General features: G+C 43.7%; 1 protein-coding gene across 2 annotated transcripts in view; it reads right to left on the minus strand.

The window, feature by feature from the left end:
• LOC130528865 (collagen alpha-1(XXIV) chain) overlaps nt 1-17071 on the minus strand; it is a 48678-nt gene that overhangs the window by 5832 nt on the left and 25775 nt on the right. For both annotated transcript variants that reach the window (XR_008951418.1, XM_057038666.1), the window contains exons 19-48: nt 16989-17042; nt 16832-16885; nt 16590-16643; nt 15842-15886; nt 15631-15684; nt 14688-14732; nt 13133-13186; nt 12139-12192; nt 11290-11343; nt 11045-11098; nt 9334-9387; nt 9134-9178; nt 8986-9030; nt 8070-8123; nt 7430-7483; nt 7291-7344; nt 7049-7102; nt 6077-6130; nt 5788-5895; nt 5304-5357; nt 5090-5197; nt 4452-4505; nt 3877-3930; nt 3682-3738; nt 3254-3307; nt 2999-3052; nt 2849-2902; nt 1362-1415; nt 1160-1267; nt 22-129 (exon numbers count right to left, since the gene is read on the minus strand). Coding sequence is in view for 1 of the 2 variants with exons in the window: in XM_057038666.1 (XP_056894646.1) it covers nt 22-129; nt 1160-1267; nt 1362-1415; nt 2849-2902; nt 2999-3052; nt 3254-3307; nt 3682-3738; nt 3877-3930; nt 4452-4505; nt 5090-5197; nt 5304-5357; nt 5788-5895; nt 6077-6130; nt 7049-7102; nt 7291-7344; nt 7430-7483; nt 8070-8123; nt 8986-9030; nt 9134-9178; nt 9334-9387; nt 11045-11098; nt 11290-11343; nt 12139-12192; nt 13133-13186; nt 14688-14732; nt 15631-15684; nt 15842-15886; nt 16590-16643; nt 16832-16885; nt 16989-17042 (1803 nt within the window). In the remaining variant the exon portion in view is untranslated. The remainder of the gene's footprint in view (nt 1-21; nt 130-1159; nt 1268-1361; nt 1416-2848; nt 2903-2998; nt 3053-3253; nt 3308-3681; nt 3739-3876; nt 3931-4451; nt 4506-5089; nt 5198-5303; nt 5358-5787; nt 5896-6076; nt 6131-7048; nt 7103-7290; nt 7345-7429; nt 7484-8069; nt 8124-8985; nt 9031-9133; nt 9179-9333; nt 9388-11044; nt 11099-11289; nt 11344-12138; nt 12193-13132; nt 13187-14687; nt 14733-15630; nt 15685-15841; nt 15887-16589; nt 16644-16831; nt 16886-16988; nt 17043-17071) is intronic.

Genomic DNA, 17071 nt, shown 5'->3' on the forward strand with positions numbered 1-17071 from the left:
GTATATTATAATATTAAGCACCTTCTGACCAGGTGGTCCTCTTTCTCCAGGAAGTCCAGGAAGGCCACGTTCTGGCCTGGGACCTGGACGCCCGACAAGGCCCTCTTTTCCAATTACGCCCATTTGACCCTAAACACACAGAAAAATGCAAGTGGTTGAAACACTGATGAGTTAAGATGTCTCACCTAAATTAGCCTTCCATTCATCCTAATGAACACTGTTAAGGGGATGAGCAGCATATCGGCTGCTTTTGTGAAATATAACCATAATTGTTGATGACATTAAATCATCGCTGCGCCTCAATGATACAGGAAAGATAAAGTTCTGTCTTTTAACACCTCTTTGCCTGACAGACTGATGACTGATTGTGATGAACGTTATGGTTTTAAGCCTTCTATCCTGATCCTGTTCTTTCCTTTTTGCTGATCACAACTGCATTAATAAAATTATCAATATGCAAATGAATTGAGAAAAACAATAAACAAGAAGATGAATGTTGAGCATCGTGGGAATAACAACTAAAAAGGATGAATATTCCAGGGGGAATCTTAAGCAGAAGTCAAAGGAAGTTGTATCTTTCCCAATAGACATGGATGTGCTCTGAACTTTTAAACTGCAATTCCAGACTTCCTGTCTCTCTCCAGGACTTTGTAGTGCAGCGAGAACGTCAGACAGCCAGAGCAGACTGTTGGCTCAACCTCAACCAACTACAGTATCCCCAGACATGACTCACGTAGCCGTGCCTCAAGGTTTACATACACTTGTAAAGATCCTTTGTATCACGCTGGTCCAAAGTTTCCAATAATTCCCACAAACCTTTTTTTTCTGTGACGCAATGAGCCAGAAACCAGCTACACAAGTTAATCAGAAACAATCATCTAATTATGTTTCACATGTTAGCAGAAATTGTTGGTATATTTACTTTGCAGCAGGACATCGTAACTCCTACTGATCTAAATCCTTCCCGAGATGACAGGCGACACTAAATATTCCTATAATACCTCAAAATTGATGGTCAATGTTTGGTCGTAGCACTTAATCTTCATCAACATCCACTAACCAAACATTAGTAATACCGTCAAGATATTTTGTCCAAGGAAATTTTGTTATATAAAAAATAATCCATAACTTCCTGTCTTTATTAGTGCTTATTGATCACCTTTCGTCCTTGTTTTCCTGGTAACCCTGGTAACCCAGTTAGTCCTGGGGGACCATCCATCCCTGGGTAACCCTTCATCCCCCTGAGTCCAGCTAAACCAGCTGGCCCCTGGAAGGATGAGATGACAGTGACATCACTCAACAGCCTGATTTGTGGTTCTTTTACTTTATTTTTTTTAAGTCTCAGATTACGTAATACTCACCTCAATGCCAGGAGCTCCGACCTGCCCTCTTCCACCTTTCTTTCCTGGTAAACCCTGAGTAAACACCCATATAAAAAGTGAAAGGACGGTCATAAAATCACACACACACACTTATGTATCTCACTTTTTTTTCACTGAAGTGAGGACATTTTAAAGACTGTGTCTAATGCAAGTCATATGGAAACGTGGAGCTGAGGACACTTTCGGTACTCTCTTCAGTCCAGTTTGGACAAAGAAAATGAATAAACACATCTGTAAATTTCACACAGCTTTTGGAACGACTCAGCTTTCAGCATGATTGTTTACAACCATGACAATAAACATATTTAGCAGAAAGAGCAGTAAAATACATAGAAAAATACACATCAGGTATCTAAACAGTCTATATGATGCACATAAAGACGGCTCAGACTGGAGGCGAGATTTGAAATAGTTATGTAATCACATTTTACATAAAAGCTGCCTCATGTGTGGAAGAAATTCAGTGGTATCTGGGAGCCCGTAAACGCTTCACTATTAAAAGGGAGGTTGGGAGTCGTAGTTACGTAATCGGGCGGCCGGTGACAAGGCTGGAGATTCAAAAGTGCTCGGAAAATCAGCTCCCGTCTGCTGGTTCGACCGCAGTGTATCATGTGAACTGCCAATTGCTCTAATTTTAGGATGTTTTCCTCAACAACGCGGCGAAGAAAAACATCAGCTGGCACAGAGGAGACGCTGAACTCGTGGAAACCTGTCTTCAGGACCGCTGTGCGTCTTTGCACTGCCCATTCGATAGTCTAGAGACTTTTCAGGAGATTATTTTACATCCGCAACAGGTGGAATAATAGGCGTGTTTCCACTGCAGGACCTTTGGGGTCAATTTACAGGACATTGGTGTGTGTCTGCACTACAGGAACCTTCCCTGAAGGGCCATTTGACCTTTTTACCGGGCCTAACCAAGTCCCTTCTCTAGGGTAGGTGCTCAGATGTTAAGGTTTACTCCAGCTGATTGGCTAACCCTAGAGCAGGATGTGACATGGACCCCAGCAGAAGAGGAGCATTAGCCTAGCAGACACCACTTATCTCGTTCGTAGCGTCCATCACCATGTACACAAAGACATGCCAACTTTTTCATGCCAGCGTTTTCTAATTTCTAGGTATCCCAACACAACACGTGCCGCTCATTAACGTGTTCAATGATGTGCACACGGATACAGCTTGCAGAGATCGGAACAAAATATGTCACATGGGCAAAACCTGATGACAGCACAGTTCAAGTTGCTGCTCCCTCCTTGGTTTTTGTTATTATTTTAACTTTTGACATCTCCCCCATGATGGGGACATGACCATCGAGAGGGCCAAGAGACTGGAACAGTTCCTACCCCCAGTATTTACCAGTAACTCTCCCAGTGAAACCGGGGGAAAACGATGCTAACTATGCAACCTGGTACAGCGCATTAGAGAATGACTGCAGGCAAAAATGCTAAAGTAAAAGCTTCAGGACTCACCGGAGCAGCTGTCTCTCCTTTTGGACCTGGTACTCCAGGGAGGCCTGGTGAGCCCTGCAAAAAGCAGGAAAAAGACAGAAAGATACATGAATCAACTGTCAGCGCATTAGCTGCTCGTTCCAACTGTCCTACAGTTATTGACTGACGTACCGGCGGGCCTTGTGGTCCAACAGCTCCACGAGATCCAGTGGGACCAGTATAGCCCTGAAATATCAAATTAATCACTGATCAGAACAGATCAGAAAAAAGTGAAGAATGAATGCACAAATCCATGTTCAAATTCACATATAGGTAGAACACATTTACAAACTAAATAATATTTTATAATATAATTACGGCTAAAAGTGCCCAGCACTCTTTGCTATGTGTGATCTGATTAACAGTAATTTAATTGTATATATCTACCGGATATCCTTCGTCCCCCGGCTCCCCGCGATCTCCCCGTTCACCTGGGGGTCCCTGTGGAAACAAACATATACACATAAACACACACCTTCATACGTACCCACACACCTTCAAATGAACTGGGTGCTGTTCCTCAAGGCCTAAAGATAAGATTCTTTAGAAGTCTTTATAAGACTCTGGACCCCGTATGGTCAGAAGGACGCTCTCATTGCTGCAGCCAGACTGGGGCTACCACCCGGGCCAGACCAGGGCCCCAGTGGTAGCCCGGGGCCAGTCGTTACTACAGCCAATTGTTACTACAGTACCGATTCAAACTGTTTCCGTGGAAACATAAACAGCAGAGAAAGATGAAGCTGGACTTAATGTAACACTAGAGTCAGTCTAGGAAAGCACGCAAGGGATCAGAATGGAGAGTTAAAAGGACCTACTGGTTCACCTAAGGGCCCTGGTGGTCCTGGGGTCTTATTGTCTTCACCGGGATAACCCTGGAATGGGCAAGCACCAACAATCACACGCACACAGATGACATTTTATAACCTCATATTACACTCAAAATATGTTAAATCTAACATGCTTAAAACAAAATCATTTGATTTCAAACAACGATTATAGTGTGCGGTTACCTTTTCACCTTTAGCTCCCGGTGATCCGATTGGTCCAGGCTGGCCGGGGTGACCCTAAAAAAACCCAAAGATTGTTCCATCTAACAAGGCTGCTGTAATTCTGCTGGCTACAGGTTCTGCCGTCAGCATGTGAATCAAGCAAACACTGGTCTTTGTGCAGAGGCAGTCTTTCATTTAAACCTGGCACAGAGTCAGACATCAGACAGCAGCCTAAGTCAAGTGTGAATGAGCGTGAGACCCTTCACACACAAACACACACACGCACACAAAAAGGGCTCAATGAACTCGTGGCAGCTCCAGCCATGCTGCCTAAACCTGCTCATGTTGACTCTGAGCAGCCTGACATGCAGCCCAGAGAAAAACAGCTTAACAGCTTCAGTCTGTTTGTTTCTGTTACCTGCTGCTGTTTTCACTGGATAATCAGCTTCTTCTTGAGCTCCTTAACTTTGCTGACGATGGCTAAAATGCAATTGTTTTTGCCCTCCACGAAAAAGATCGTGGCTTATACGCTAGTGTCTGTGTTTGTGCTTGTGAAAATGCTAAGCTAAGTGTAGTTTGGTCACAGAGGAACTCACTGTGTATCCTGGCAGTCCTGGTTGCCCTTCCATCCCCATGACTCCAGGGTGACCCTGGAAGCGATGAAGAAAAAAAAGGAACACAAAGTTTGTTTTGCTTTCCTGCTCCTTTTCAGCTAAATATAAGTTCGGCCCCAAACCAAGCACTCGGATTTTGTTATCTGATTTTATTACTTAGCTGCAAAATGTCCTCCCTACGGTTATTAAAACACGGGCTTGGTGGTCAAAAAAGCAAACAAAATCCATTATTGTACAGAAAATCAATCCATACTGTAGAAAAAGTAAACCTACACTTCATCCCCCACAAAAAAAAGAAAAACGACTTGCACGTGACTTTAAACCTACAGCAGAAGTTTAAGTTTGAGTTGCCTCTTGTTTGAACATGTGTAACAACAGTAAAGGCTGTCTGCTGTCAGTCAGACATCGGCATGCCCCTGCAGCCAGAAAGATGGACTGCTTATATTCCTTTAAGGGCATTTTCCCTTTTTTCAAGGCAAAAAAATGCAGTTTAGCGCACTTCGAAACTCCTCCAGACTGGACAGAGTAAGTATGTGTTGTCAGTGGAAGCACGTGTCGCTGCAGATGAGTGACAGGCACACGATGAGGTGAAAGGACAGGTGGAAAGCACGAGCACTCACTGGTGCGCCTCGCGTTCCTCTGGCACCTTTCGGTCCTGGTTCACCTGGCTGGCCCACGTCACCACGCTCGCCAACCTCGCCGAGAGGACCTGGAAGGCCTCTTTCACCCTGAGAAGAGACAGAATATTGTTGGAAGAGAGACCAACATTGTCCACTGTGTCAATCATCCACACATTAGTTTCAGTGTGGGAACACTAACGTGAGCGGCTCTTACTTTCTTGCCATGCCGTCCTCTGTTCCCTGGGGGGCCGGGTTTTCCTTCAGGCCCCTGTAACATGAGACAAACAGCCACTTTGAACAAATATGCCTCATCATCTGAACGGTAATCGAGAATCATTATAGCGTCTTTCACAAGCCATCTTTGGTGAGGGGAATGCTGCCCCCTACTGGTGGATCTTGATACTGACAGATCAACAGCACGTTTTCGGTGCTCCTCAGGTTCAATGATGTAAAAACTGAGGTTCACTTTTGGCTTACAGAAACATCCCATCTAGGTCCACCAATCTCAATTTTGAGAAACTACTGTGGAGGATCCACCTTTGAAACAGGTTGGTCCTGATGCATATTCATTAAAATTTGCATTTTTATTTGATTGGTGACATCAAAATGTCCCTTTAAACTGTTCCCTCACTCGTTAGCATTTCTTTTAAAAATTAAAGATGTTACATTTAGATATCTTGGAAACATAATAAGCATACACGGAAGCCCTGTTTTCCGGGTTCACCAGGTGATCCGGGGGGCCCAGAGTCTCCTTCGATTCCTTTGTCTCCAGGCTCTCCAGGTGGCCCTCGCTCACCAGGATCCCCCTGGCAGGGTGATAGAACCAGATACAGAGAAGAACGTGTCACAGTCAGATCTGTAGGTCAGATGACTTGCTGGTATATGAAAGAGCCATGGGTTTATTTTTATGGACCTACATATTTTATTGCATATTTGATTTTATGTCACCATAAGGAGACAGATGTATCATTTTGGCTCACAGCTTACCTTTGGTCCGTCTTTTCCTTGTGGGCCGTCTTCACCAGGAGGACCTGGGGAACCCTATAGATACATCACCATTTAACAAAAATGCAAAATGTCCATACAGGCTTTAAAGGTCTAGAAAAGACGGGACACGACAGTGATGTGTTCCAAGGCAAAAGAGAGGGGACAACTGTCCTCCAAGCACAGATGGAGACGATACGTTGGGGTTTACACTCATCATCCAGGTCAAGGTGGTTGATCGAAGTTTAATTGGGTCCTTCAGTGTAGGAACTTGAGCTCTGGAGGTCAGATTTTAGTGGATGTATATGCTTTTTTTGTTACACATAAATCTATTGTATTAATTTCACTGAGGTTGTGGGTTTTGGATCAAGGAGGGAGCTCTTCGATGGTAAAAACCTCTGAATAAAGTCAAAGAATTGAGGGGAAAATTTTGGTTTCGGGCATGATCTGTGCCACTGAAGCAAATAAAACAAACTGAACAACAGAGGGGGGGGGCATGACCTTTAAAAGATGCTGATCATTAATTCTGGTAACATTTAGTTCCATGTGTCATATGTGACCTATGTCAACGAGCACAAAGTATGCTGATTCGACTGGTAAAGGGAAATGCCTTATGTAATCCTAATCAGTGGCTCGCAAACACAAACTGGGTCTGGATCCTGTCATTTGAGGGACTGTTGTTGGTCCAACTGTCAAACAAACCGGGCGAAGAGAAGACGAGAGAATTTGTGTGCAGAGATCCTCAAATGTCATCATGATTTAATCTCCATTCTTCCATTCAGATGACGCAAGTTGTGAGCGAAAAACTTGTGGAACCTTTATGTTGGGCCTGCATTTGTGTACAGATGGTGTGTGTGTGTGTGTGAGGGGGGATATTTTGCTGCCAAATAGAGGGGGGGGGGGCAAATAAACGAGGGGTTCAATTTCCCAAAACATAATGAAGGAAGAGATTATTGGTTGTTATCAGTCACTCACTCTTATTCCCTCCTGTCCTTGTTCCCCTTCATGTCCAGGAGGTCCAGCATCACCCTGCAGAGACCCAGAAGAGTCAGCTCACACACAGACAGACCTCACACACTCACAGACCTCACACACATAGAGGCCTCACACCCACCCACACACACACAGACCTCACACACTCATCTGAAACCAAATTTAAGGTGCGGAAAAAGTGCTGAACTTGACATGAACAGTTCAGGAGTTCAGGTGTTACTGACCTTTAACCCCGGTTCTCCGGTCACACCAGGCTGCCCCTCCTCACCTGGCTCACCCTACAGAGACAGGACAGAGTCAAAATAAGTACTGACAAACAGCAGTAATAGTATGTTAATAAGGGATTGAATCAATTAAAGGTACTTCAAGTCCTGGCTCTCCTTCTGTTCCAGCTTCTCCTGGGGGTCCTCTGGGTCCCTGCAAGGACAATAATGGTCCTTAAAAAAGGATATTGTCTTAAAGCATCTCTTAAACCTGAGCGCGGACCTGGGGTGGAAAATTGCAACGATGCTTTTACTACAACTTTTAATAAACGGTATTTATTTTGCTGTCACATGTACAATTAAAAGAAACATCTTGGCGGGGGGGGCTTTCAATGTTGCTAGCAGTAGCAAGTAGCAGGCACATGTGTAACAGTGTAGAGCAGAGAGGTCTGACAGCTGAAGACACATGGGTTCTCGCTGGACTCTGTCCAAATAGCTACAACATAAACCGTGTCTATAGTATTAATGGATGGCCCCTCTCTCATAAATATTTGCGTCTGTTTGTTTGACAGTGTTAATGTCCCTGGGATGACTTAGGGTTTCCAGAAAATGAACCTGAATCCAAAAGAGAACATTCAGCGTTTAATCATCCGATATGAGCAGTTTCACAGCTAATGAGCCGTCCTAAGAAATACTGATCTAAATGATAGCAGTGTGTGACAATGTGATCAGTGACCGCCGCAATCAAATAATCACAAGCAGAGTTTTGGTTGGACCGCATTAGATGACATCATACGTACTGGCTCGCCGGGGGGGCCTTTCTCCCCAGTGCTGCCAAGGCCACCTGGTTTACCCTGAAAAACACACAGATATGGTCTCAGGCTAACAGGTACACACAGACAGCTTTACAAGCATCACCACTACAGATGGTGAAGAACCCGTCTTGAGATTTAAATGCATTCAGGAGCTTCAAAACAAACAATCATTTGCCTTTTATATCATAATTAATATTCAGCGAGCAGCCAGGACTTGTGCGAAGAGTCCTGTACATCAACCGAACACGAGACAAAACTTATTTATTTATAAAACTAATTATTGAAACGTCATCAAAGCACTAAATAAGAAGCATTAATGGAAAGATTTCACTGGGTTCCAGGAGCTCCTCAATATTGTAGCGGCGCATTTTCCGTCACGGATCTGGACACAAGATGGCGCTGTGACAACAGCAGTGTCCCCTATCCACAAGCAGCATTTAGGGGTATCGGCGCAACTGAGGCAAGATCCAATCATTACAATCATACAAAGAAAATGGACTACTTCTTCAAAGTTTCACCCACAAACAACCACGGCTATGGATGAAATCAAGCACCTCCATGCACCCAAGGAGGATCAGCACTAATACAGGTGGGTATAATTGCCAGCACATCTGCAAATGTCTGCAGATCGGTTACAACAACAGTACATGACTGGACAAAGTACAGCCAACTCCTGCCTCGATGAGCCAAAGAACTGACTCCAACAGCGATTAAACTTGCAGGTGAAGCACTTTTTATTCCCGAGCTTGGCGTTCAACAAGTCATAAACCCCTGCTATAAAAACACAAAATGAACAGAACAAAAGCGCCAGCCTGTGGGCCAGATTTGCCCCCAAACGTCTCACCACCTAGAATCACTGAAAGAGAAATTCAGCTGAATGACATCTACAAAGGTCACTTACGAGCTTCCCAGGAGGGCCTCTCTCACCGGGACCCCCACGTTTGCCCTGAAAACAGGAAGAAGCACCCAGTTCAGCTCATGTCCCCATTCTCTCATCACAGATTCACGAAGCCAGCGAGATCACGAAGATTCACACAGATTATACTCACTATGGATCCGAGTTCTCCTTTTTGCCCCATGACACCTTTTTCACCCTGCAGGTAAAAAAATGACACTTTTCATTCAGAAAACTGGAATTGATCAGACCAGTCCTGAAACAGTAGCTGCTAAAACGAGCAATGATTTATTCAAAGGAAGGCCTCCAAATCAGCCCTCACATGCATGCAGAGATGCTCTTTAACATCATTACCTTGGTGCCCTCGGGGCCGGCTTCTCCCGTTGGGCCGTCCGGGCCCTGCGGACCCTGCGAGACATCAGAGCGAAACACCGAACATCACTCAACAAAGAATGAGGGGTGCAGGAAATACAGTGAGCGCCATAAATAACAGGAGCAGCAAAGACATTTAGGGTTCGTTTGTTGTATTTTTCTGCTGAGCAAACCCCTCCTACAAACATTCCAGGAGCACACACACAGGTATGGTGACAGATAAAGATCTCTCAAGACAACCCAGGACCTTTTTCTTCTGGTGCAGCTGCAGTTGATGGCTTGGATCCCTGTTAGCTTCAGTTTAGCCTTTGGCCACAGAGCCATGCAGCTCCAATCAAGTCTCAAGAAAAGTCGTTGAAAACTTGTTGCTCCTTTTTAATTAAGATGTGGCTAAACATAAAACTTGGGGTTGATTTTAAGCTTTAAATAGAATAAATGTTAAAGAAACATTTGAATGACAAGTAAAGGTAAAGAGAAGTGGAAAAACAGGACGGCAGGGGAGCTACGTCGGTGAGAATACTAAATACTTTCCTCCCTTCAGAAGCACTGCAGGTGTGTCGAAACGGGCAGGTGAAGCCTAATAACTTCACCCCAGGAAACGGCTTTTTTATAGCTCAGGGGTTAAAAACGATGGAGACGCCCAATACAAAGCGCACAGGATGTTCGCTTCCTTTACGTTGAATTCTAAGGTTCAAACCTCTTATCAGGCTTCCAGAAAGGGTGAGTGTTTATGTCTGACAGCCCTTCCAGACACGTCCGCTCGCAGAAATAATGGACTTTAGTTCAAACAAATGGTACCTCGGCAAGACAGGAAATGCAACCGCAAACAGACAGGCACATCGTATGGATTACGCAAACCAGAACAAGCCCTGACATGATGATGACTGCCACATGTTCCACTGGCAAAATGTTCAAATGGAACAAACTACCCGAAAAGGGTATAGCAGGAAGTAAAATCAGGATGAGGTATATATGTGCTAGTTTTATAGACTTCCTAATCTGTAGCTTGGAAGACTGGAAACTTCGACTATTTTTTCTAAAAGTGGTTCAGTGAAAAAAGAAAAAAATCTGTGTTTTTGCTGCATCAGAGCACCTTTTAAACACTGAAGGTAATTGAAAAGAAACTTTCTCTGTAAGCAGCCTCTGGAACTGGAGGGGGGTAAAGGAGGGAAGGGAGTGGAAATGCCAATTTTTGTCACAACAGAGAACTAAAGAAAAGATCTTGTGGCAAAGCAGGACCCTTAAACTTGGTGTATTGCGCTTACAGGCGGCAGCCTGTCTTGCTGGGATGATGCAGCCTTTGGCGTCTAGGTAAAAGGATTTTTTTATGGTTCTCTTGGTTCTGCTGCCCTTGCCTGTGTGAATTATCTTCACATCTGTTTCTTTAGCTGTTATTCACCTCTCTGCCACGTGGTGTCTCAGCAGTTGACATTACCGTAATACGCTTCGACATGAGAGTCTTGGGGCTTATAAAACAGCTGTAAATGCACCTATAAAGAAACCTGGGCCAAGTGGAAGGACAACACATGCCTTTTAATTGCTCTAACCTTTGTTTTATGGGAACAACATTATAATGCAAAACAGATGACCAAGAGTCTGAAACGTTTCCATGGTCACTCATTAAAATAAGGGAGGCTCATACGAAACCAGGGATTAGTGCAACTAATTCCGGAAAGGTAAAAACAGCTCTTACCATCCTGCCCTTGGAGCCAGGAATACCTGGAGTGCCTCTGGGCCCCTGTGGACCCTGTGAGAATAAAAACAGAAAGATCAACCCCAAAATAGGCGATGCAATCAAAGCGATGGGAAACTGGTGCGGTCAAATGAAGATCAACAGGCAGTGCATCATTTAACCCCCCCGGCCCAATTTAGGGTAACAGTTGTTATGGTTGTTATGATATGGGTTTATAGTTCAAACATGAGAAGTTGGAAACTTACAGGTGCACCTTGCAGACCAATGTTTCCAGGACTTCCTGGCAACCCTGGGTAGCCCTTACAGCAAAAGAGAAACACAGCCAACAGGGTTAATTTGACATAAACCCTACGGCAACAGCTCAGATGCGTAGGAAATAAGGTCTATGATTAGACAGAGTGGGCGCCGCTCTTGTTGGATTAGAAATCAGAGAAGCTCTCATCAGCTATTTGGAATCATTTTGGAACGATTCTGTGCGGTTAGAACAATAATAAACACATATTACAGGCGTAAACAGGCTTTTTTATAGAGATGGGAAACCATAATAAACTGCAGTAAGTAGACAAATAATAACACTCCTTTCTAATGTAGCTTCAGCGAAACCCAAATACTTTCACACCAGTCAGCCTAACTTCTTGCATAAGTCACATAACTCTCAGTCAAACAGACCCGGTCTGTGATTTCATCATGTTATTATTCAGTCCGTCTGCCATTAAATGACTCATCCTCTCTCCCAGCCAACCAATCGGCTCGTCGTAATGCCAGCCAGCCAGCTAGGTCAGGACAGGAGCCCAAAGTCATAGAGATGGAGTCCACGCAGGGCCTCGGGACAGCGAGGAGAGCGGGCCAGAAACAACAGCGCAAAAGCACCAGACAGTAGCTTGTTTTGATCCCATGGATCCAAAAATGTCAAAATATGCTGGCATATTCCAAAACAATCTGAATTGAATCTCTTCAAGGAATTTTAAGGACATTCTTGTCAAACCCAATACACAGCAGTGGACCTATAGGATCCATATTTAAGTTGTAAAGACCTCTGGAGCGTTCAGGCTGTCGGACAAGAAACAGAACTCTTGAGCGTATCCTCTACTTACCCTTGGCCCCTTTTCCCCAAATGGACCTGTTGGACCCACTGGTCCTCTGTCACCCTTGGGGATAAAAACATTAAAAGAGACAGAGAGAGCCTGTTAAACTGTGACCTGGAACCTCATGGAACAGCCCAGCACAACTCGACATGAACTCTGCCAATAAAGTACAGTGAAACCGGAGAGGAGCTTTTTAAATGCACGAGGTTGGAGTGACAGCTGGGCGCGAGGAGTTTAACGTGAGCGCATACTTCAGGACGGTTGGAGGTCCGACTTAGGGTGGAAATGAAGTTTGCCAAGTTTTGACTTTAACCTTTGTGTCAGTGATGCTTAAGTTTTCATTTGACTGTGTCGCATTCACGAAACACACACAAGAACACAATTGTAACAAAAATGATAACTAATAGAATCGAAAGCATAAAGGTGCAGGAATAACTGGCGAATACTGACGTAATCACAGCGATATTCAGCTAGAAACGAAATATTCAGGCTATTAGAGCAGCAGAAACTATTTCTGACTGAAACATTTATGAACTGTAAATAATCAAGATTGATTGCATCATCATGACATCCACCATGCCCGTGTAAAGTATTTGTAAGTCCTGTGTGTGTGTGTGTGTGTGTGTGTGGGCATCTTTGTTAAGCAGACATATAATAAATATGTCAGCACAGCATAATGAGTCTAGTCGGATCTAGTCTTTCCTGACATTCAGTGACAGAACAATTTGTCCGAAAACATTTCCCTCTTGCTAGATTGAGCACGCCGCACTTCCTCAAACGGCGAGCTGGAGTGGTTACGATCAATAACAGTGACATGGCTTTGACAATATTGTTATTGATGTCAATCTGAGAGTGTTCAGTTTATTTTGAGGCTGTGTTTTGGACACACGGGGCCCCCCTGAGCCAGGACTGCTAACACAGCCCTAATTACAGGGGTCTGCCACTGATGACTAAGCAGCTGATGGCGACTGACAGCCTAATGACAGAGAAACACACGCCTTACCTTTTCACCAGGAGCTCCCAACACCCCAGCTATCCCAACGAGGCCTTGTGGACCCTGCAGGGAAGAGCAGAGAGTAGAGACATGAAGAAAAAGGGCCTCTTTTGACCCGATCTACTGTCATCGCTGGGATATTTCCAACCAGTCTTACAGCTGCAATGTAACAGGTCAGCAATAAGTGGAATACATTTACAGGAGTAAATAAAGAAACTCCATTGAAACTTCCCACATTACAATTGTAATTATATTTCATGTGTCTTTTATGGATTTGCAGATCTTAAATCATGTGAAATGAGTTCCCAATTGCAGTAAAACGGGGAAAACCAGCAATTAAAATTATTCAAAGTTTTCAAAATCAAAACCTGGAGATCCTGGAGACTAAGAATTTCTTCCTTTACTCAGTGGATCTTGGGAAAAGGGGCCAAACACCTGCTGACTTAAAGATCAGAGGAGATTAACTGCTTCCAGATCAGTTGTCTGGGACACGGGCTGTGGTCTGGACGCACATCAGCCTCCAGCCTTAAAAAAAGTAATAATTCTGAGACAAAAATGTAAGAGTGTGAGTGTGTGACTCTTGTAAGGAGACCTCAAACTGCTACAGGGTGGTTTTAAACTGGGGCGGCGTGCAAGCGGGCCTCGCCATGGAAACCTCTACAGTCATCTTTTCAAGGCCATAAGTTTACTCTGACAGGTGTAATCAAAAATAAAGGTTAACCATAAACATCGAATTAGGTTAGAATTACACCTTAACTCAATTTACATGGTGTGTTTTTGAGATTATAAAGACTCCCTGTCTGACATTTTGAACCACAAACGTGTGTTTGACAAATTAACCCCCTCAACGACTGAGCGCCGAGGCCTGGAAAGTCCCTGACGACTCAGATACACAGACCCTCGTTTTTTATAGAGGCTTTTTGTGTTTACCTTTTAAGCCTCTTATTACATGAAAGCTTCACAGATATCAAACCTGCTGCTAATGGTTTTCAGGTTCCCCCACGACGAGTGCAAATAAATGGTTGCTTTATCTTGGAGAGACACACACTCTGACTTTTTTGGTTTAAGAGCATTTGTTTTAAACAATTCCTTCTTCTAGTTTCTAGATGTCACACAAAGCTTTGAGTTCTGCGTGATACAGAAAGTGATGCGGATTCTTTTAAAGCCGTAGCTCAAACGCTTTAGAACCCTTGAATGAGCGGTTAATGTTTGAAGACCAAACATTTTATTGATCTTAATGTTCTTTGTGTCTCATGACAGTGGTTCAGAGGAAAAACCCTGACTCTAGAGGCTCCCATAGAAGATGGTTGGACCATGTGTCACATTGAAAAATCATCCACTAAACAAAAAAAATAGGTCAGCGAAAAAGAAAGACATACTCCAAAAAGGCTACATTTGAAGATTAAAGGTTTAGATGTTTGCATTTGGTTCAGCTTGTATTAAACGATGTTAAGACAGAAACCTCAGCTTCGAGATTGAAAAAAACACTACTAAATCACAGCCTGATGCCAGTTAATTAATGTCAGTCCTGTAAACTGAAGCATGTACAGGAATTACAGCTTACTTGTGGTCCAGTTTTTCCAACATTCCCCACATCTCCTTTCTCCCCCTGAAAACATCAAACAGTGTGTCGTTAGCTTCCTGTAATTAAACGAATGTCTGTCACCCAGTTTTTCTCTGGAACGAGCACTAGCCTGCAGGATAATACAGCCAGATAAAGAACTACAAACATCCTCACACACACAGACTGCATGACATCCTTGTGCTTCATTTTTTGTTTATTTTTATTGTGGCTTTCAATAATAGTGTTGAATTAAAATTCATTTCAGTTATAATTGAAAGCATGTTTCCAACAGCAGCGTGTTCAGCCTGCAGAATGTGCGGTAAGGATTCAAAGGAGAATCATTTACAAGAATGAACTCTTCAATTACATGCAGCTACATTCACAACACATATGTGGCGTCTATAAGAGTCACAGCCAATGAAATCATGTCTGCTTTGTTAAAGAATTAAAAACAAACAGTAAACGAGACTTTCATGAGCTCAGCTGTCATGAGGTGGCGTAGTAAAGGTGGATATCTCGATACTTTTGTAGTTAAAGTAAATAATTATCCTTTCTTCATTCTCACCGTTATGTGACTAGAGAACTGAAAAGGAACCTTTTGAACTTTTGGACAAGGACTTTCTGGTGTTGAAGCTAATCTAGATCAACTCAAAAGAGCATCATTAGAAAGTGTACTCATGCTGTGTGAGGTCTAATAATGGAGTAACAGTGTTTTTTATAAGTTAAATATAGATGAACACAGTTTCTTTTTTTCATATTATAGATGTAACTTGACCTATTTTACTTTCAACAGCAGAGTGAAATGAAGCTAAATTTCACCATAAACTGGTTGTTTTGAAGGGCTGAACAATCAGAATGCAGCAGGAACACAAAATCTAAGTTGTACTGTACAATTCTGTGTTTCCAGAAGAATCATATAATTAGAATATGAAATAAGACTCACCATCAAACCGTCAGGCCCGGGTTCACCCACGTAGCCCTTCCGTCCAGGTCTCCCCTGCAACGGAAACAGGCAGAAGCACAATGAACAAACGGATCCAAAGCTCATAATCTGTATATCTGTGCTCGTCTGAGTTGCTTCCTTACAATTTCACCCGATCTGAAACCGTGTGTACATTTGTATATACAGAATAGGCCAATCTAGAAGCTCCTACCGTAGGGCCGGCGTTGCCAGGTGGGCCGAGTGGTCCTTCATCCCCCTGTACAAGCGATACATTTTATTGTACACTGATTTATGGATGACATCCAATAAGTAAGTAATAAATACAAGTAAATACAGCTGAAACATCAAACGAGAACAAAAACATTCCAGTAGCGTGACATCTCAACACCAAAGGTCTCTGTTCTGCACCCGCCTGCTCCTTTACTGTCTAAAGGAAAATTCCTCTGATAATAACTCATCCCGAAGAGGCAGAGAGGCACAGAGTTTAATTGTCTCATTCAAACATTGTCTGAGAGTGCTTGACTCCAAAAGGAGAAAACTCCCACTGTGCAGATGTTTTGCAGAGCGGCAACAGCGGCTGATGGCACACAAAGACTTTGTCAGATGTGGGAATAAATCATTGTCTGTGCAGAGCCAAATGATTGTTGTCAGGCGCGGCGACGCTCTCCGAAGCCGTGTTTTTGAAAGGCTACCTGAGAAAATACATCAACTGCTATATGAACTGATATAGGAAACCTGTGTGAGCAGGTTCCAGCTCACTGGCCAGGACAGCAGCAAATGTGGGCGTCCTGTATAATTTTCGGTTCTGAGGGCTACAGGTCCTTCAGGAAAAGCAACCAATGATGAATCATGGCTCCACTTAAGGGGAAAAGGCCCCAAAAGGTGTGGTAAGGGAGAAAAAGCCTCACATTACAACTAAAGCTGCAACACTATTACAATACGACACAGTGACGTCCCACCTGTGTTCCTTTTGGCCCTGGTGGGCCTTGGAGTCCTCTGGCACCCTCCAAACCCTGAAGAAAAAGCAAATACAGACATTTAGCATGGATGGATAGATGGATGCATGGATGAATGGATGGATGCATGGATGGATGGATGGATGGATGGATGGATGGATGGATGGATGGATGGGTGGGTGGATGGATGGATGGATGGATGATGGATGGATGGATGGATGGATGGATGGATGGATGGATGATACCTTTGGTCCTGGTATACCGTTCGGCCCAGGCAATCCAATGTCCCCAGGAAAGCCCTTGAAAACAAAAGAAATCATGGTCCTATTTGTCCTCTGGTCCTCGAGGACAGTGTGTAAATTGCTAATGAATCATATTAAAATATGCAGATCTGAGTCCTACCTCTGGTCCCGGAGGCCCAGGTGGCCCTTGTGCACCAATATCGCCAATTTTTCCCTTATAAAGAGAAGAAAAATGCTGATGAT

Source organism: Takifugu flavidus, chromosome 7 (assembly GCF_003711565.1).
Source record: "Takifugu flavidus isolate HTHZ2018 chromosome 7, ASM371156v2, whole genome shotgun sequence".
Classification (NCBI taxonomy): Eukaryota; Metazoa; Chordata; class Actinopteri; order Tetraodontiformes; family Tetraodontidae; genus Takifugu; species Takifugu flavidus.